This window comes from Podarcis cretensis (assembly GCF_951804945.1).
Source record: "Podarcis cretensis genome assembly, chromosome: 1".
In the NCBI taxonomy this organism is placed as follows: domain Eukaryota; kingdom Metazoa; phylum Chordata; class Lepidosauria; order Squamata; family Lacertidae; genus Podarcis; species Podarcis cretensis.
Genome location: NC_137170.1, coordinates 8944996 through 8966038, shown reverse-complemented (window position 1 = coordinate 8966038; position 21043 = coordinate 8944996). Strand labels below are relative to the sequence as shown.

General features: G+C 46.5%; 3 protein-coding genes across 7 annotated transcripts in view; 2 read left to right on the top strand and 1 right to left on the bottom strand.

Moving 5' to 3' along the window:
- Positions 1-447, top strand: part of CCDC175 (coiled-coil domain containing 175) — a 40147-nt gene extending 39700 nt beyond the window's left edge. The window contains exon 21 of the mRNA XM_079991948.1: positions 324-447. The gene's annotated coding sequence lies outside the window, so the exon portion shown is untranslated. The remainder of the gene's footprint in view (positions 1-323) is intronic.
- JKAMP (JNK1/MAPK8 associated membrane protein) lies at positions 352-8839 on the bottom strand. 5 transcript variants are annotated; one of them, XM_079958775.1, is made up of 7 exons: positions 8731-8839; positions 6836-6924; positions 6415-6569; positions 5373-5579; positions 4138-4319; positions 3554-3630; positions 352-987 (listed from the first exon to the last, which is right to left on the bottom strand). In XM_079958775.1, exons 1-7 carry the CDS (start codon positions 8732-8734, stop codon positions 769-771), a joined length of 933 nt encoding a protein of 310 aa, XP_079814901.1. In that variant the 5' UTR covers positions 8735-8839; the 3' UTR covers positions 352-768. The 5 variants fall into 5 exon arrangements, with proteins under 5 accessions (XP_079814901.1, XP_079814903.1, XP_079814904.1 ...); XM_079958777.1 differs by having other exon boundaries at positions 6836-6918; positions 8731-8809; XM_079958778.1 differs by having other exon boundaries at positions 8694-8742.
- Positions 8840-9618: 779 nt separating this feature from the next.
- On the top strand, positions 9619-19326 carry L3HYPDH (trans-L-3-hydroxyproline dehydratase). The gene is made up of 5 exons (XM_079963697.1): positions 9619-10194; positions 15188-15357; positions 16350-16472; positions 18572-18709; positions 19160-19326. Exons 1-5 carry the CDS (start codon positions 9633-9635, stop codon positions 19283-19285), a joined length of 1119 nt encoding a protein of 372 aa, XP_079819823.1. The 5' UTR covers positions 9619-9632; the 3' UTR covers positions 19286-19326.
- Positions 19327-21043: the final 1717 nt, after the last annotated feature.

Below are 21043 nucleotides of genomic sequence, written 5' to 3'. Positions count from 1 at the left end.
TTTGTTCACTGATGTGATCAAACAATTTTTTTAAATAAAAAAAAACCTTTAACTGTGTTTTAGTACACATGAAAAACTTAAACAAATCCTTATTTCCTGATGAATAGCCTTTAGACTAGAAGATTATCTTTAGAAAGATTTCCCCCCCAAAAAACCATTTTATTTTAAAAATGCGATTGAAATAAAAAAAATCTGATTTAAATAAAAAAATCTGATTTTTAAAAAATAATTGATTTTTATCCACCCTGCATCAAAGGGTTGTTACAAACAGATATTAATAAAAATAATAACAACTGCATTGTTCTCCCAAACCTCTTATCTAGAAATGAAGAGACTGCAAGAGCTGTGGACTGAAGTCAGAACACTGAGCTTTATTCTTCTACATATCATTCTTCAAAGACGCGATAAAATACTGCACTCAGAAATAAAAGTTACACCGTTTCCAGATACGCTGTACAAAATGTTTCACGCTCGCACAGCATGGGCAGGTAATAAACATATTTCCAGGGGACGGTAGCCTTGATCGTTCACCATGAACAGCAGCGGGGACTCTGGCTCCTGTGGCTGACGGAACACTTCTAAGGCATTATACGCACAGGTGTTGCTTAGGAGGATAGAATCTAGCTGATGTGGGGGGACGGGACTAAGCCTTGATCCTAAAGAAACTTTACCTGAAAGCTGGCTGATAGGAGAACTGAGAGCTTCCTATAAGAGGGGAAGGATGTGTGGGCCCCCGAGAACCTCAGCCTACAACGCTGGATTCTTGGCTCAACGTCCGTTTGCTCCATCGGAGAGTATCCGCGAAGGATCCGTGTACTTTGCAGTAAGCAAGTAAAACAGAGCAGGTGCCGGCACCAAAGCCAGCAGGGGCAAGTCTTGGTACACGTTGTTCAGCTTGGAGATGGAGATGATCCCGTAGGCATGCAGGAGCCAGTGGCTGAATAGAACAATGAGCCTTTTCTTCCTGACAAGGAGATCCTTGAAAGTCTGGTAAAACAGGAGACAAGATGTTGCCGTTAGTTTTTACACAGACGTCGCCTGAGGCTAATGCAAAGATTTCAGAAAGGGGCAGAATGAAATCACGGTGCCTTCTGAAGCCTCTCCTTTTATATTGTCTCTCGGTGGAGAGAGCTATCTGAACTAAGCCGTTCTTAGTTTCTCTCTTTATCATATTTTCGGGAGAGCTCTGAGGAAGGGAATGGCACAACTGCAGGTGCCACATAATACCCCGTTCTGCATTTGTAATAACTTGGTCTTTTCGTGTGGTAGCACCTACACTTTGGAACTCCCTGCCCATTGCCATCAAGCAAGCCACTTCACTGTGCTCCTTTTGGCACCTGCTAAAAATTTTGGGACGAAGGTGGCGCTGTGGGTTAAACCACAGAGCCTAGGACTTGCTGATCAGAAGGTCAGCGGTTCGAATCCCCACGACAGGGTGAGCTCCCGTTGCTCGGTCCCTGCTCCTGCCCACCTAGCAGTTCGAAAGCACGTCAAAGTGCAAGTAGATAAATAGGTACTGCTCTGGCGGGAAGGTAAACGGCGTTTCCGTGTGCTGCTCTGGTTCTCCAGAAGCGGCTTAGTCACGCTGGCCACATGACCTGGAAGCTGTATGCTGGCTCCCTCGGCCAATAAAGCAAGATGAGCGCCGCAACTCTAGAGTCGGTCACGACTGGACCTAATGGTCAGGGGTCCCTTTACCTTTACCTAATAATATTTTTGTCCAGACAAGCCTTCCCATATATTTAGAAAGTTTGCACAAGTTTTAATCCACTGCTATTTTAACTTTTAAAAAGTTTTAGATCATTATTAATTTTCCATACCAATAATTTAATCTTTTTCCGTTAACTGCTTTGAGAGTTTTCTTTTAACCATCAAGGAATGTACAATTTTTATGAAACAAACAAAGCCCTAACTGGAAAGGCAGGAGAGGGTCCACTGTTCATTATTCTCTCTGAAGGAGAGGAAGCAGGCACACACATTTGCCAATACCAACCCATCCTCTTTTGCACTAACAGTTGCTGCTCTCCTTTAAAAGAAGCCACTTAGCAGTTGCAGCAGTTACAGATGCCTTTGCTTAAGCCCTTCCCCATAGCAGCATCCTGCTTGTGAAATGCTCATTCCTCAAGAGACCCGCCTGATACCAAGCCTGTTTTCATTTTGCCACCATGTGTAAGATTATTATTTTGTTGTTCACTCTTTATTTGCATTTGCTGTTTTAAGAATTGGTGCAACCCCACCCAGAAATCCTTGGCTGTTAAGGTTCCAAGGGGTTGCTTGAGAGCAAGCAGGCAAATACCTCCCTGCTTGGCTGTGAAGCCTTGCTTTTGATGCCAAAATAAACTTTATCTGCCCAGAACACCACTCTCCCGTGGCTGACTCATTCATTGGCAGAATCTGTGAGTGGGTGGTCCTTAAACCTTCCCCAGCAGAGTGGTTTCTTGACGCCCAGTCTGCGCTTCCGCTCTCTGCACTGAAGCCTACTGCGCAGGGAAGGCGTGGGTAACGGAGGACCTCTCTCCTCCCCGCTTTGCCCAGGCAAGGTGTCCTAGCCCCGCCTCGCCTCCTCCGAGCCCTGAAGCTCCTCTCCACTGGAGGCGTGGTTACTCTCCTCCAATGAGGAGGTGCTGCTTCCCACGATCTTTGGGGGCTCTCTGTAATCCATCCGGCTTTTCCCATCTCCCCCCTGAGCCGATGGCAGTTCCCTGACATTGGCTAAAGATTAAAATAGTCAAGCGACATCAGGCAGGGAACAGCTTCTTTGAAGAGCCAGGCAATAATACAGTGGTGCCCCGCAAGACGAACGCCTCGCAAGACGGAAAACCCGCTAGACGAAAGAGTTTTCCGTTTTGGAGGCGCTTCGCAAAACGAATTTCCCTATGGGCTTGCTTCGCAAGACAAAAATGTCTTGCGAGTTCCTGCGGTTTCCCCCCCCCCTTTTCCCCCCTTTTCCTAAGCTGCTAAGCCGCTTATCAGCTGATCCGCTGATAAGCCGCTTAACAGCTGATCGCTAAAAGCCACTAAACCGCTAATCTGCTAAGCTGTCAATGGGCTTGCTTCGCAAGACGAAAAAACCGCTAGACGAAGAGCCTCACGGAATGGATTAATTTCGTCTTGCGAGACACCACTGTACTGACGAGGAAGGATTCTTATGCAATAACTATGGCTGCTTTTCCTCCTCGGTCATGAGGGACTGTATGAGATGGTAACCAGCTGGTTCTTAAGCCTCTCCTGATATGCTGACTGTTCAGAATGCTGATCAGAGCCTCCTCACAAATCTAAACAAGCAGAGAGGTTATCTCCCTCTCCGGTGTAGAATGTGTGAACAAAGACTTTAGCTGTCTCAGGCTTTTGAAGATAAAACAATTAAAAATAGCAGCATAGACCTCTTTGCCAACCCAGGGTGGGGGTGGGAGAGCGGAATCCCCGGCGGAATAGCCCAAGGAATTCAATCACTTATTGCTGACCATTTCCTTTGTTTTCCCATTTTCTCCCTTCAGTTGTAGGTCACTTTTTAAAAAGGATATATTTTAAAATGAAACAGTGTTTTACTTACATCTACTTCGGAAGCTGACAGATAGACAACCAGGGTGACGAGAGATAACACTATGATGATATACGGGAATGCATAGTCTGGAAGAAAACAGTTGTGCGTTACATTGACACACCAACACAGTTTTACCGCACCAGTCACGCAGAAGCTATAAATAGTTGTTATGGGGTGCAATCCTGAGCATGCCTACTCAAAAGTAAGTCCCACTGAGTTCTATCAGCCTGACTTTACCCAGTGCCAGAGTGTGGGGGAAAGGTTGGATAGAAATAGACATAATAAAATTCTGTATCCTTGTAGTAACCAAAAGTGAGTGGTATGAAAAGTGCTCAGCTCACAAGGTGAAATAGTCCTTAGGCAGCTGCCACACTCAGACAGTCAAATCCTGCTTTAATAATCCAGGATATTCATGAGCTATGGTTAACAGCTTCCAAACATGCCAGATTAAACTGAAAATTAGCTTCCAATTGTGGCTTGTTTGGAAGTCATTAACCACAGTTCTTGGTTTGCATGTTAGGTGCAACTACCTGGTTTGTTCCACCAGTTGTGCAGAGGGGAAAGTGAGGGGGTGGAAAATAAAGGTGACTTACAGAGCAAGCCGCCTCCAACTGCTTGAAGCACAGTTAGGATCGGGAAGAAGTAGAGAGCTGCATAAATGCTCTTAAATCGATCAGACTTCCCTAGCCCACAAGCAATCTTCTTCACCAATAGGGGTCGAAGCATCATCATCAACACCAAACAAAAGGCATAGTATATAAATACAATGGTGTAGCTGGAAGAGAGAATTGTTTATTTCAGAGCACAGTAGTGCCAAAAACTTCACACCTCACTCAATATGGCCAATAAACACAAGACACATATATGCCACAAGTTCTATACCTGCCCCCCCCCATTATGCAAAATCCTTGCTTGATGCTGTTTCTTCACATCAACACTGTCTCCTACTTTCTTACGTCCTCCTGGCCCACAAATCCAGGCCCTGAAGATCTTGTACCTAAATTCATGGCAATCTGCATAATATCCTCTTTATCTTATTTCCTATCCTTATTCTCCCTCCAGCACAAATGCACAGTAGCCTCTTATTCCCATTCATTTTCTTCCACTGCCCTGGAGAGACATGTGAGCCATGAGCGACAGGGAGGGAAGGGCTTAAAAAATTCCTCTTGGTCATAGGCATGTTCACCATGTCAAAGTATGGCTTACTGGGACAGCTTAAATGTGTTTGCTCCCGGAGAGGAGATCACACCTGCTTTGTTCATTTCCTGGTCCCTTTAACTCAGCATGGCACAGGAGCCAAGCCAAGAACAAAATTTGGCTACAGGTTGTGGTTATGGAGGGGAGAACTTAACCACAGTTGGGATGGCGTTAGACTGAAGCTCTAAAGATCCCTGGTTTGATCTTGGGTTTCGGGAACAGTTGGGGGTTGAACTAGATAATTATTGGGATCCCTTCCAGCTGTACAATTCCATGATTCCGCTGAGCAAGATCCCAGGTTCAGATGACATGCTAACCCGAACCTTGGCTTAGTTGCAGTATGGAGCTGAAATGACCAAGGAGGAGCAAAGGAAATGCAATTTCCTCCCCAGGAGTTGATGTGTTCATTCTAAGCCATGGTTTGACCTAGCAAATATGGGCAGAGTAGTAAAAAAAAACACTGCAACTATATATAAGGGTGGGAGTAATCCCCATCAATAGGGCTTGCTTCTAAGTAAGCATGCATAGATCAAGACACCAAGATTACCTGTCTGGGAACAGCTGTTAAGAGGTGGGGATTCTTACAAAACAACAGCAATCTCACAGACAAGGCCACAGAAAAGATACTCACAGAGGGTAGACTGCTTCGTGGGTACAATGAATAGTGGTGATATAATCAGGACTCGGGTTGTAGAGCATGGTGTACCAGTCAGAAAGCATCACCACCTTGCAGGAGCGGATATGCAAGGAGCCCAGGGGGTCGCTCACAAGCAGAGTAACGATGGCTGCCACGCTGCATTCAATTAAAGCAGTGATGTGCTGGAACAGAGCACTGGAGCTGGAAAGAGGGAAAAGAATGAATCGAAATCAGGACAGGTAATTTGTATCTTATTCACGGTAAAGGTAAAGGGACCCCTGACCATTAGGTCCAGTCCTGACCGACTCTGGGGTTGTGGCGCTCATCTCGCTTTATTGGCCGAGGGAGCCGGTGTGCAGCTTCCGGGTCATGTGGCCAGCAGGACTAAGCTGCTTCTGGCGAACCAGAGCAGCGCACGGAAACACCGTTTACCTTCCCGCTGGAGCGGTACCTATTTATCTACTTGCACTTTGATGTGTTTTCGAACTGCTAGGTTGGCAGGAGCAGGGACCGAGCAACGGGAGCTCACCCCATTGCGGGGATTCGAACTGCCGACCTTCTGATCGGCAAGTCCTAGGCTCTGTGGTTTAACCCACAGCGCCACCCGCGTCCCACTTGTATTAGACTTGTGCAATTGTAGCTTTGAGTGGGTGGGAGAGAATAAATAGAAGAAGAGCATAAGAAACCCACTCTCCATCTATTTATTCCCACCGTCTCACCCATGCACAACTCTGATCGTGGGTATACCCAGCTTTGGAAAGGCAGCACAAAGGCTCTGGTAGCATCCCAGAGCCCTCTCACCACCCTCCCAAAGCCAGGTAAGCGAAACACCCAGATTAGGGAAGGAGGCGCGAGGGCTCTGTTAGCATCCCAGGACCCTTGTGCTGCCTTCCCAAAGCCAGGTAAGCAGTCCTCCAACTTGCAGAGTATTTGGTTCCCCCCCCCCCCAGCGCCTTCAATAGCAAGGTAAGTGCACCTTTAGATTCAAAAGCTACATTCAGTTTCTTGTTTGAAACAGGGCTTAGGAAACATTTACCTCTTTTTCCCTGAATACCACTCAATGAAGAACCAATGCAAAATCAGAGGAAGCATTGCCATAAAGCCAAGGTAAAGCCAATCGTAGCGTTCTGGAGATCCCATACATGGCCGACAGATTTTGTGAGCATCTGTCCTTTGCCCTCTTGGACACACCTGGAGAGTTTAATCACATATTGTTTTATAAAGATATCTATTAACGTTTTGCACACACACAAAATGGCCTGGGAAAGGGATGCAGACAAATGATAGGGACTGAATAATGTGCTGTATTTGAAGGACAAGCAGTTTCGTTGAGCCCAAGATGTGTTCAGGCCATCCTTTCCCCAGCCAAACCCACTAATGGTTGGATAATAGCAGCTAAAACATTATACTGTGCCAGCTTCAAATACTCAAGTGTCTTTTCACAATCCTCTACTTACCCCACAATCGCCATGGATTTCAGTCCCATTTATAAATTCCGCTGTTCTTCCACAATAAAGCCCAAGGCAATCTGGTTGAATATCTACAACTTATACAAAAGATAAAAAGGCCAAAAGAGTGGCAGATACTTGTAAGCTAATAACAGTTTGCACACTTGAAAAAAAGAGACATTGCACATACTTTTGTAAACCAAGAAATCTTTAATAATATAATAATAATGTTTTATTATTGGTTTTTATTATCTTTAATAATAATAATAAATACATTTTTTAAAAAATAACAGTTTGCACACAAATACCTTCAAACATCTTGCTTTACTAGTTTTCAGTTAGCTTTTGCCCCCTAATCATGGAAGGCAGAACCAGGTAAACAGACATGCAACAGCTTCCACATTAAAACTATTCCAACATCAGAGAGCTCAGAGAAAGGGAATGTTTAGAAGTGCTGTCATCTGACACAGAAAATCAGACATCGTTGGGAGGGGGTCTATCTACAGGAAAAGGGGAGAGAAGCCTGGGCCATAAAAGATTTTTTTTACAGCCTTTATACCCTACCCTTATGGGCTTCTTATGGGCTCATAAGTTGTTGTTGTTGTCGCCATCATCACTGCCACCACCAATTATTACTATTCCTGTTGCTACAAGAGCAGCCCCCCCCGCCCATGTTGCTGAACTGCAACTCCCATCATCCACAGCCGTTCGCTGTGCCAGCTGACGAGTTGGAATGCTAAATTTAAAAGGCCATAGGTTCCCCTCCAGGAACTTAGAACTCAGCCTGTCCCAACCTCGGTTCCCCTGATGCTGTTGGGACTTCTGTCCCCCTGGCCAGCAGGACCAGGGCTGAGGGATGAGGGGAATTGTAGCATCTCTCCCCTGTTGAGGGCAACGCTTCCTCGCTTTAGCCCAAGGATAAGGTAAAGGTAAAGGTACCCCTGCCCGTGAGGGACGCAGGTGGCGCTGTGGGTTAAAGCCTCAGCGCCTAGGGCTTGCCGATCGAAAGGTCGGCGGTTCGAATCCCTACGGCGGGGTGTGCTCCCGCTGCTCGGTCCCAGCGCCTGCCAACCTAGCAGTTCGAAAGCACCTCCGGGTGCAAGTAGATAAATAGGGACCGCTTACCAGCGGGAAGGTAAACGGCGTTTCCGTGTGCGGCTCTGGCTCTGGCTCTGGCCAGAGCAGCGATGTCACGCTGGCCACGTGACCCGGAAGTGTCTCCGGACAGCGCTGGCCCCTGGCCTCTTGAGTGAGATGGGCGCACCAACCCCAGTCTGGCAAGACTGGCCCGTACGGGCAGGGGTACCTTTACCTTTACCCCTGCCCGTACGGGCCAGTCTTGACAGACTCTGGGGTTGTGCGCCCATCTCACTTAAGAGGCCAGGGGCCAGCGCTGTCCGGAGACACTTCCGGGTCACGTGGCCAGCGTGACATCGCTGCTCTGGCCAGAGCCAGAGCCAGAGCCAGAGCCGCACACGGAAACGCCGTTTACCTTCCCGCTGGTAAGCGGTCCCTATTTATCTACTTGCACCCGGAGGTGCTTTCGAACTGCTAGGTTGGCAGGCGCTGGGATCGAGCAGCGGGAGCGCACCCCGCCGCAGGGATTCGAACCGCCGACCTTTCGATCGGCAAGCCCTAGGCGCTGAGGCTTTAACCCACAGCGCCACCTGCGTCCCAAGCCCAAGGATGCTGACATGCAAAAAATATCTCTTCCCCACCTCCCCTCCCCTATAACATTATATAAAGAATTATATTTATATTATCTACTTATCTAGCTATGCTTTTAGGATACTGGAGGGCTACTTGCTTTTGCAGCTAAGAAACCGGCCTGGTCAGCTGCCCAGCAGGGAGAAACAGCCCCTCTCACCTGGGAAAAGGTAATAAACTCAGCACCCAAAACTCACCCATCTCCACCTAGTCACCACCAAACTCATCCGGGTTCTTGACAGCGACAGCGGCTGGCTTTGCGTCACTTCCTCTCGGTTTCCTCTAGTCCTCGTTGATTGGCCTCATATAGCCACGCCCCCGATAGGCGTGGGTTTGGGACCTCCTCTGGGTGGCGAGCGGGGCGTGGCTCGGACTAAGCTCCTCTTTTCATTGGGCATTGAGACTGAACGAGGAGGGGGCGTGGACTCTTATGTTCGGCTCTTTTTCATAGTAGAGCTAGAAAAATGAAGAGCGGCGTGAGCTTCAAGGAAGCTGCCCCTCTGTAGGCCGACGCTCTTTCCCACAGCATTTCTATGAGGAGAACGCCGCCTACATTGCATGCATGCCTTAAGATGTGATTTCTCAGTAAGCGATCAGCTCCTAGATCCTTGTTAAATTCTTCATTTATAAGCAGTTTAAGGAGTCCAGCTGTGGTAATATTTTTTTTTTTTAAAAAAAGATATCTTTTTCATATAAATAAATTAAATAGACGCCACGGCGTCAGAAGAAAAATGGGCGAAGCATATGGAAGCGAACCCGGAAGCGCAACAAAAAAATTCAATGAAGTGTGTGTGACTCTACATCTATCTATGTTTACGCCGCCTGCAGCTTTGCTATCCATGCCCTTCTGACCAATCCTGGACAGGCGAACGGGCACACCCCTCAGCCAATGCCCGTTCGGTGTGCGTCAGTGGGCGGTGGCGGTCGCCTTCTCCCACCAATCCCGGGCGTGCAACTCCGACACGCCTGACCAACGGCCCAGCTCTCCCCGCCCTTCCTCTCTCCCCCTCAGCCAATGCCTGCTCGGAGGGCGGGGCCTGGGCGGGTGGCGTCCGTTACAAACCAGCGTGAGGTAAAAAAAAAAAACCGTTCAACGGCCATGGCGTCGCTTGAGGCCCAAGGCGGGGCGTCCCGGCCTCTCCCTCCCCGCGCGCCCGGCTCCCCCGTTTTCCTCACGGTGGAGATGCAGGCGGGCGGGGAGCCGCTGCGGGTGGTTCCTCCGGGCGGCCTGGGCCCCTTGGAGCCCCCCCGGGACCTTCCCCTGCTGGCCCGCCGCCGCCTCCTCCTGGAGCGCCCGGAGCTGGACGCGGCCCGGCGGCTGCTGATGCACGAGCCCCGCGGGCACCGCGACATGTACGGGGCGGCGCTGGTGCCCAGCGAGCTGCCGGGCGCCGCCTTCGGGGCTCTCTTCGTCCACAACGAGGGCGGCAGCGCCATGTGCGGCCACGCCGTCCTCTGCCTCGCCCGCTTCGCCCTCGACTACGGGCTCTGCCCGCCGCCGCCGCCGCCGCCTCCGGGACCCGACCAGGCCGCCGCCGCCGCCGCCGCCGTCGTCATCCACTGCCCCTGCGGGCCCGTCACCGCCTTCGCCAGCTGGGACGGCCAGCGCAGCGGCAGCCGAGTCCGCTTCCACAGCGTCGCCGCCTTCGCCGCCGCCACCGGTAGGGGGCAGCGCTGTCCCGTCTCGCCACGTCAAACGCTGCCTCCTGGATGGACGCGCTTTTTTTTTTTTTTAATAAGATTTTTATTGGGTTTTCACATTTTATAAAGACAGACACACACACACGGACAAAGACAACACATATAAAATTTCATATCCTTACTTTCCTAACCCCAGTTCTTGACCTCCCCCCACCCCCCCTTCATACATCCTAATTCAATTAAATTAGCTCAGCAAGTTCATATCTCTCATCCTTTACATATTATTATTATATATATATATATTTAAAGAAATACTTAATTCTTATTACTTGGCCAAATTTTACTTATCCAGTTTTCTTATAAATATTAAATCCTTTTCTAAGGTCGACTCGAATTCCTTCCACGAATTTCCCTTTTATCTTAAAAATAGGTCATAATAATCAAACACAAAGATCATAAACATATTTTTAAAAATTCTTTCCCCCCCCGCCCCGGTTTCTGTCCCTTCCCAATGTCCCCATGTCCACAAAAACAGTTTTTAGCCTGGATTCCTCACATCTGAGGCCTTTAAATCTCTGTCAGTCTCTCTCTGCCGATTTTGTTGGTAGCCCTCTTTGTTGGTCCTCGGGTCTCGAAGGAGTTCTAGCTCAGTCTCATCAGAATTTCTTCCATCCAAAGTACTTGGTACCAGCTGCTGCGAAAGGTCAGCTAATCCATACTCAGAGAGGAAGCCCCAATCATATTTCTTATTTCTTTTAAATTCAAATATTCCAAGTGTTCCAGGGGCTTCCTCCCTCCTCTTTCGCATCTTTCGCAGATTTGTAATCCAAAGGTCTTCTTCTTTGTGTTCTGACAGTGTAGGCTTCTGGTTGGTACTCTCCATCTGTACTGGCCCTTGTTCCCTCTCCTCCTGTTCCGAAGTTATCTCTTCTAATTCAGCTGCAGATTTTTTCCCGGTCAAGTCCATTGTGCATTCAGCAGAGTCACTTATTTTAGAGTTCAAGGTTGTAAGTTGTTTACTCATAGCCGTAGTCTGCTCCTGCAAAATTCCCACGAGAAAGAACATTCTTTCTATCTCTGCCTGTAATTTTCCATCTGCAGCCATTGTAGTGTTTCAATGTTTCCCCTAGGGGGATTCTGGTTACTTTCCCCTAGGGGGATTCTGGATGGACGCGCTTTTGTCCTGTGTTTCGGGGCATCTCTCTCTGCCAAGTTAGCTGAAATATACTCGGAGTCGAGAGTGGATTTCATGCTCTTTATTCAGCTCATAGTGGTGAGGAGGAATGGGAGCTCCCCCAGAATGACCTACCTTATTTTTCGCTCTATAAGACGCACCAGACACAAAGACGCACCTAGTTTTTGGAGGGGGGAAAACAAGAAAAAAAATATTCTGAATCTCAGAAGCCAGAACAGCAAGAGGGATCGCTGCGCAGTGAAAGCAGCGATCCCTCTTGCTGTTCTGGCTTCTGGAATAGCTGCGCAGCCTGCACTTGCTCCATAAGACACACACACATTTCCCCTTACTTTTTAGGAAGGAAAGAGTGAGTCTTATAGAGCCAAAAATACGGTACAGTGGTGCCCCGCAAGACGAACGCCTCGCAAGACGGAAAACCCGCTAGACGAAAGGGTTTTCCGTTTTGGAGGCGCTTCGCTAAACGAATTTCCCTATGGGCTTGCTTTGCAAGACAAAATGTCTTGCGAGTTCCTGCTGGTTTTTTCCCCTCCCCCCCTTTTCCTAAGCCGCTAAGCCGCTTCTCAGCTGATCCGCTGATAAGCCGCTTCTCAGCTGATCCGCTGATAAGCCGCTTCTCAGCTGATCCTCTAAAAGCCGCTAAACCGCTAATAGCGCTAATCCGCTAAGCTGTCAATGGGCTTGCTTCGCAAGACGAAAAAACCGCTATACGAAGAGCCTCACGGAACAGATTAATTTCGTCTTGCGAGGCACCACTGTATATACATTATTTACACAATGGACCCCACGTGATTGGCTAATTCCGGGATTCTCCTGCAGGCCAATCAGGTTGTGGATTCCCTTCCAGCTGGAGCTGGATTGGGTGGCTCCTGTGGACTAATCAGACTGCTGCATTCTGGATCCTATTCTAGGACCAATCAGACTGCTGCATTCTGGATCCTATTGTTCTAGGACCACTCAGACTGCTGCCTTTTGGATCCTATTCAACTCAGTACATAACATTAGGGATCCTCTCCAAAGGCATGTGTGTGAAACATAGAATCATAGGATCTTATGAACTGGAAGGGATCCCCAGGGGCAGTGCCAGATTTACTTACAAGCTAAACAAGCTACAGCTTAGGGCCCCACTCTCTTGGGGGCCCCCAAAAAATTTAAAGGGGAAAAAAACTGGTACATTTCCAAAATATAAGATAAAAAACAAATAAAATAAAACCTACATACAAGAACAGTGGCAAATGGCTTTAGATACCTATTAGGTCCATAAATTATCATATAGCATATATTCAACATATATTGTAGGTCGATTAAATGTCTTGGCCATTTGTTCTGTCATATTTATTGGCTACTAGGTACATCTGCATTGGCCGCATTTTCACATAACCAAACCAAACTATGGTTTAGTGCAAACATACTGGCTCCCAGGTAAGAGCTCACTTTTCCCCTCCTCAGTCGTTGGGATCTTGGTTAAACTCTCTCCTTAAGGTTTGTTCTTGGCTGCAGATCTTTGTTAGGAAGAGAGAGCTTATCCACAATCCTGGGTTTGGACAACATGCTAAGCCAAACCTTGATTTGCACTGCACTGAGTTACAGGACCTGATGAGAAGCAAAGTGGATGTGAGATCTTCTCTCGGAGCCACCTTTATCATGTAGTCCCAGAAAGCCATTGTGTGGCTTTCCTTGATTTGCAAGGCAGGTCATTTTCTCATTCCATTGTTACAGCTACAGGTACATCATGCTCTACTTTCTACCTAAGGTGGGCTTCCACTCTGTTTCCATACATAATTGCCTTGCTGTGGTTTCAGGTATCTTTCGTTCACTAGTGCTATTTGTTTTATTTATTTATTAAATTTATAGCCCACCCTCTGTGCCTGGGTGGTATGAAGCACTTAACTACTTTTTTATCACACTGAGTGGAGATGGCGACCCAGTATCATTTTCTTCTTGCAGGAAGCAGCAAGTTAATTGCACAGTTCATAAAATAGCAAACTTAGTTGGTCTCTAAGGTGCTACTGGAAGAAATTTTTTTATTTTGTTTCGACTACGGAAGTCCCAACACGGCTACCCACCTGTAACATAAAATGACAATTAGCTTTAGTTTAATGGGATCCTCTTTTTTTTAAACCACATTTTCTCCTAAATTCTGACTGCACAATCCCATAACTGGTAGGAGAAATTTAGAATGAACTTCTTATTTAGTTCCCAGGTGTGGGGAGAATCTAAATGAAGTCATGAATTCTCTCATGGTCTGAATAGTTCCGCAGTAGTAAATGACTTGCCTCCACTTAAGACTTCAAATAAAAGTTTGGTTTCCCCAAGGAATCTTGAAAGCTACAGTTCTGTGAAGGTGGGTGTGGGCAGGAACCTCTAATATAATTCTTGGTATCCTCTCTAAAGTTAAAATTCCCAGGATCCTTTTTGGGGAACCACAATAGTTCAATTTTAACTGATAACAAGGCTCATAAATGTGTAGATTTGCACAAAAAGTAGATTTCAGGTCAGGTGTGTCGGAATATGCTTTTTATTATTCTGACCCTGCATGCTAGATAATCGACAAATATGACTAACCTTCTTTTCTGCTATTCCCCAGGCTCTAACTTTGCATCTTGGAAAGAACACCTATCTGCACGACACTTCCTTTCTTGAATGTTCTAGTGAGCTGTACGTTTTGTTGTCTGAGACACTAAGTTTGCAGTTTATTTTTAAAAATAAATAACACCCCCCTATTTGCCCAGTGCATGCTCAGTGAAATCATGCTCTGTAGTCATGCAGTGTTGATCATTGGTTGGAAAAGAAAAGGGAGAGGAATGAAATGGACTTTTCTAAAGAAGAGAGTAGCTGGCTGGAACCTTGAACAGGAGCTCTCCTGGTAGGAGGCAAGGATATATTGGGCCAGATTCAACTAAATAGTTGGGAACCAGCACAAGTCATCTTAGCACAACAGGGCTTCCCCCTGATCTTCTTCATGCCCTCTTTGTCCCCATCAGCTCTTGCGGGTAGGGAGAACCCCAGAACAAGGCGGGGGGGGGGGGGGAGAGATCATTCCATATAGCAAGCAATGCTTGCACAGACAGAACAATTGTAATATAGCATGATGTTGTTCCACTTGTTTCAAATAATAGTCTTTAAGTTACTGGGGGGATCCTAATTGTTTCTGTGTCTGTTGTGCTGCCTGAAAAAGAAGTCTATGTTAATTTGCAGGATGGTAAAAATGTTCTGATGACTGGTGCTCGATTAATTACTCTTAAGGAGCAGACCTAACTATAGGAAGCCAGAATTTAAACCGGTTTAAACTAAGCTGGCATAAATCACCCCTATTCCAAGCTGTTCAGTAACAAGGCTACTAACTGTCTGACTTTGCCTAAGCCTGGTAGAGGAAAGACAAACCTTTATAGAGATGGACTTATTCCACCGTTTTTCCAGTGTAAATTCTGCTGGTTGCCAGATTAGGATACAGTCCCCCGATATAAGTCCCCCTGTCCAGTCTCTCCCCCAGAACACCCATTCTTCAGGGTTTCTGCTGCCATAGGTCTCAGCCAGCTGTCCTGTCCTGAGGGAGTTATGCTGGCATCTCTCAGGCTGAGCAGGAATGTGCTTATGCCAGCATAGGCTGGTTGAACCAGATACCTCACTCATCCCAGCAGATCTGGGGTTTGCATTGCTCCCTTAGTCTTTAGTTACCAGACTGCTTTTCAGCATTCTTAAGTGATATTACTGTCACCATAATAGGTAGATAGGCACTCTTGTTTGGGGTGTCAGAACAGATTACAGAGAGGAAACGTGAATTATTTGCAGTAATGCCATGTCCTTTTCTTGATTATTAGATTTAACTGTTGATGTTCCTGGCTATGGAAAAGTAGTTGTGGATGTTGGATATGGCGGCACTTTCTATGCATTTGTCAGTGCTGATCGATTGGGACTTGATCTTTCTTCTTCAAGGATTAGGGATCTAGTGGATGCAGCATCTGCAGTAACTGAAGCAGTAAAGGCTCAGGTATAGTCAGATTTCTCTGTATTGTACAATGTAACTAAATTATTTCTATATTTTTAAATAAATCTATGAGTTAAATGTCTTTAAATTACTAATCTACTTGTTCATATACAAAAGAAAACCAGTGTTGTTATGCCTCTCTGCAAGTTCACTTGCAAGCAAGTCTTCCTTGCCATCGATTACCACGTTACTGTTTACAAGCCTGATTGGCAGACTGGATAATATTGTGACTGCGGTTTCTCTCTTCCAAATGGAGCTGATGCAAATCGTGCATTGATTGTTAAAAAATATCAAAGTCCTGTTTTTTTGTGGGCAGCTAATCTTTTTCCATAATCCTGTCAATATAACGTATACATTATTTTGTTAGACAGAAATCACTTTGACTAGCTTTGTCTTAGAAACAGATTTATGCAGTTTTGTCCACTCTTGAGTATCTAAAAGTCGTTTGCTGTTCATATAGTGAGATGCTTTGGAGCAGTTGAGAGTGGGAACTGGGGTGTTCAGTGCTAGGGAGAAGACGTGTGTGTGTGTGTGTGAGAGAGAGAGAGAGAGCGAGAGAGAGAGAGAGAAATCCAATAAAAGTCTCCAGCAGAAACTGAACTGTGATATCCTCAATGATAATTCCATGGAAGCTGCTGTTTTCTCATTGGGAGGTTACTGCAAATAAGTGCAGCAGCCTCCTAACATCTGTACAAACTTGGCCTCAAGGCATATTGTAAGGACCTGGACCAGGGACTAGCCAACATGGCACCCTTTAGATGTTTTGGACTGCAGTTATGATCATTGTTGACCATTGGCTTTGCTAGCTAGAAGCAATGGGATATAGTTGGTCTTTAAGCACGTGGTTCCAGTACTACAAAGAGACTGTCAATTCCTTCTCCTGAGCTACACATCCTCTTAATAATAATACTAGATATGCACATTGTGAGGTCCTTATTATATTATTGCTATTTTGTTGCATTTATCTGATGCCATTTACTGTTTTCTTCTTCTAGTTCAAAGTTCACCATCCTGAGATTGAAGACACAGCTTTCATTTATGGGACTATCCTGACAGATGGGAAAGATGCATTTAGTGATGAACCAACAAGCAACATATGTGTGTTTGCAGATGCACAGGTAGAGAATACTGTGCAAAATAAGTTCCACCTTGCCCCTTTTCATCACAGGGGTTCCCAATTTGTATTTGTAGTAGAGAAAAGGAAAAGGCAGCATATCTGTAGGATGCTTAATTCTGCATTCCTTGCTCTATACAGCTCTTAAATTCTGAGAGACTAGGAGCTGTATAGAGCTAGGAACATAGAACTGAGTAAAAAGTCCAAGATCTGACTGACAAGTGAATCAAGAAAGAAACAAAATGTTTCCTGCCCTCACAAATTGACCCAGGTGATGCTTGATGGGGAATGTATCTACCATCTCGGCCAGGAAAAAAGAAAGACTAGGCTTCTGTTGTGGAGCTAGCCAACTTCCAACTAAAGTTGGAAGCTCAAAAGAAGAGAGTCCCAGGGAGTCATTGGTAACACTGGAGAGCCTCTTGTATGGATAAGAGCTGTAGAAGCATCCAGGTGCACTGCGAAGCAAGAAGCTGCCCAGCTCAGGCTCCAGCCATTACTCCCAGCATGTGTGGAGCCCAGAATCATTCAGTGGAATGGAAATGAAGATGCCAGGCAGCTTCAGAATGAGTTATCCGCCTCCGGCGCTCTAGCCGTCTCAGCGATTGTTTCATTGCCCTCAGATCTGTGGAAAACCACGGGGCTGTCCGGGCTCCATGCAATCAGAGAGGGCGCTTTGGAGCCAAACAGTCAATAGCTCTGGTTAACACCACATTCCAGCAGGCCACCAGGGAATCAGCTGAAAGGCCATCAGCATGGGAAAAAGCATCCCCTCCACTCTTTGGAAACCATTTGGATCCATTAAGTGGCGGGGGCGGACCATCCGAATCGGTCCCACCTCCCTGCAGAGGGGAAGGGTCGCGGAGAAGTCCAATTGCACCAGGAAGTGATCTGACCATGGCACTTCTTTAGTTTCGCTTTTACTTAGTGTCAGATCATCATAGAGGTGAACGCCAGGTCCAAGGCATGTCCACGGCTATGAGTTGGGCCAGACTTATTCAGGGACAGCCCCATGGAGGCCATGCTTTCCACGAAGTCCCGAGCGGCCCCTTGTAAGGCCGTGTCGATGTGGATGTTAAAATCCCCTAGGACAACCAAGCTAGGGATCTCCAGGAGAACAGCTGCCATGTCCTGAAGCAGCTCGGACATGGAATCCTTGTTGCAGTGGGGAGGTTGGTACACCAAAATGAATCCTGTACTGCCCCTATTGTCCAACTTCCAGAACATGCACTCAGAGAACTGGGTCTTCCCAATAGGATGCCTGGTGCAAACTAAGAAGAAAGCCGCATTGAGTTCAGTGGGGCTTACTCCCAGGTAAGCGGGGCTATAGTGTTTTATCTTGGCAGCCTGGTGACAAGATCTTTTTGCACCATGTCAGTGAGGATCACTTGCTTTTTAAAATTCTCCTATATATACAGAACTTCCCGTGTGCCTTTTGTACTGTATCTGTAGGTTTCCCCCTCTGTGTCAAATAACGGGTCAAATAAGTTTTGTTTACTTTTTATATTACATGGAAGATGGATCTCCCTCAGGAGGTTCTGCACTCTTCCTTGGAGGTTTCTAAGCAGAGGTCGGATGGCCACCTGTCATGGATGTTTTAGCATGGGGTTGCACTAGAAAGATGACCCTTGGGGTCCCTTTCAGCTCCATGATTCTGTTTTTTCTGCTTCAACAATATTTCATTATGTTCCTATCATTCTATGTAATTGTATTTTGTATAAATTATAAATAAAACATGTTCTATTTACAAACAAAATATTTAAATAGCTACCTTTCTACCAATACGATGGGGAAGGGGCATTGCCAAAGCCAGGATTTTTGTTAGGGGGCAGGTTTGCTTCCCCCTCCCCCCGGCTATGCCCATGGGGAGAGACAGGAAAGAAAGTCAGAAGGGGGCCACAGTCAGAAAAAGGTAGGGGAAATCTGTTCTAGGTAGCTTTTAAGTTTCTGGGTGCACATACCCACTTTCTCTCTTTAATATTGAATAGCATAATTTAGGGATATAATTCAGGCACGTGCACCTTTTAAAAAAGTAAAAGTCATTAATTACATTTGTTGCATTCCTGAATGATGCAGCTAAAACACGTCTGCTTCTCTCCAAACTAGGTTGACCGAAGTCCTACCGGGTCGGGTGTGACAGCTCGCATTGCTCTACAATACCATAAAGGACTCATTCAGCTGAACCAGACCAGGACCTTCAGAAGCAGTACAACTGGTTCCCTGTTCACTGGAAAAGCAATAAAGGCAAGCTCCAAACATTTATCTTTGGTAATTTAGAAAAATAAAAAGTATGTGATGGACTGGTGGCTTTGCTGTGCCCTGGGTCTTCTTTAGTCGGATAGCTTGAATTCTTCCAACATTCACAAGTGAGTAGGGTTACTTCATTTGTAGATGAAATGCTCTCAGCAAGCCAAGAAAAACTGATCTTCTTATAAGATCATGATGCCATAATTAGGACCAAATGATTAATGGTTTTCATTACTTTTAGTAAATTGTCTCACTTTTGCTTAAAACATAATGTAAACAATTTAAGCCTTAAATACTTGCTTTATATTCTGTTCTGTTCTTTCATTGTCACTTTAGTTTAGATGTATACATCATTACATGTATTCAGATGCTGCCTACAAAAGTTTGTGCTGTAAGTAAACCAGTGTATTTTTCCTAATTAATCTGAAGCATTTTCTTTTGACCCAGCAAACCAAATGTGGTGACCACAATGCTGTTATTGTAGAAGTCTCTGGAGAATCCTTTTATACTGGAATGTCAACCTTCACTTTTGAGGAGGAGGACCCACTGAAATACGGTTTCTTTCTTAAGTGACTGTGCTACTATACTGCTTCCAATAACCCTGTTTGCTTTGATACGTGTATTTTGCTTTCTTTTAAGTGCTGGCGTTACCCTCTATCTTACCAGTGATTAAGGCTCTCATTCAGTTTCACCAAAGTGGTCTGAAGCTCCTTGTCTGTATATAAAATGTAATAGGAGATAGTGTGGCACTATGACTTAAGGCTGAACTGTGAAGTAGCAGGTTCATTTGATTGCCTTAGGTAGGCCCTACTAAGTCTACACCCTCCCCATCTTCAGTAGGGAGATAATAATACTGACATGCTTTACAAAGTTGTTGTAAAGATTACCAAGATACATATTGTCAGGGGCTCAGGAGCAGAGGCACAGGGAAGAGAGGAGATGGAGAGCGAAGGGGAAGAATCCGAGGGGAGCGTAGGAGAAGAGGACAGTGGACCGAGGGATTCCATGAGCCTCTCCAGCGAATTGGAAGATTCACAGAAGGGGGCGCCAGTGGCCAGGGGTAGGGGGTTCCCAAGGGGAACGCCCCAGGAGCAAGGGGGCAGCAGGGACTCCCAGAGCAGTAGCTGGAAATCAGGACCAGCTTCCCCACCAGAGCAGAGTGGGGGGGAAGAGTCCCAAGGATCGGGGCCAGTGCATTCCCCACCAGGGAGAGAAGATAAGGCAGGGCTGACCACGCCTCCATCAGAAAGTCGGACAACGGAGGAGAGGTCAGATCCGGCCAGTGTCCCGGAAGAGGGAAGCAGTGACCGAAGTAGTGTAACGGTTAGGAGAAAGGTCACTGGGCTGGCGCGAGAGGCAAGTTCAAATGTACAGGAGCGCGGGACAGCAGAGAATGAGGATTGGGAACCGGGTCCTAAAGCCCGCCGGAGGGAGGGGGAGGAGCTAAGCGACTCAGCGTCGGAAGAGTCCAGAAAGGGCAATGCCCCAGCGGGCAGGAGGACCCAGAGGAGGAGAGAGCAGCGTAAAAGGTGGAGCAGGGCTAGGATCTTAACCTGGTGTCATAGGGGAGGAGACTCAGACGGGACTTCGCCGATCTAGGGTTTAAGACGTAGGGCTGCACGCTGTGGCTTTGAAATGGAAACTGAACTTCAATAAAGACTTTTGTACATTACTACAGCCTAGCGTTGGTCCTCTGTGAGCTGGGACCTAGAGGCAGCTCTGACACATATATAAATGCTTGTTCCTGTTACTAGCAGTAGGCTGGTCAAGATTGATAAGCAGGAAAGGGATGGCGGTTTCTTCCCCTTTCTCCAACCCCACAGGCTCATTCACCTGGTCTGGTCTGATAAAGAATAAAATGAAAGCTCATTTATGTGGGAGATTCTCTTGGGGGGCGGGCAGTGTTGAACATGTCTTTGCCATTAGCCTCCAACCCTTGAGATCAGAGCTTGGGCATACCTGTATAACACCACAAGTTTATCTGGGTAGTGTTGCACCTTCTTGACCAAATACTCTGATTATCCTTGAAACACCTACATGTCCCCCTCCTTTCTGCCTGGCACTTTCAATTTCAACTTGCGTGACTTTGTAAAAACATGTCAAACTAGTTAAAAACAGCAACTTAGAAGACCTCTGAAGGCTTCAAAACTGTTCAGAAGCCAGCCTGTTTTGGCTACCGCAGCTTTGGAGCCAATCTGCTTCAAATTCCAAGACAGTTTGATTTTTTCAAAGATGAGGGTTCTACCTCTGACTTGTGTCCTGCCTGAGGTGAATGCAGTACCCTAATGAACAAGACTGCGAAATAACCCCTGCAGGGGGCCATTTTTATAT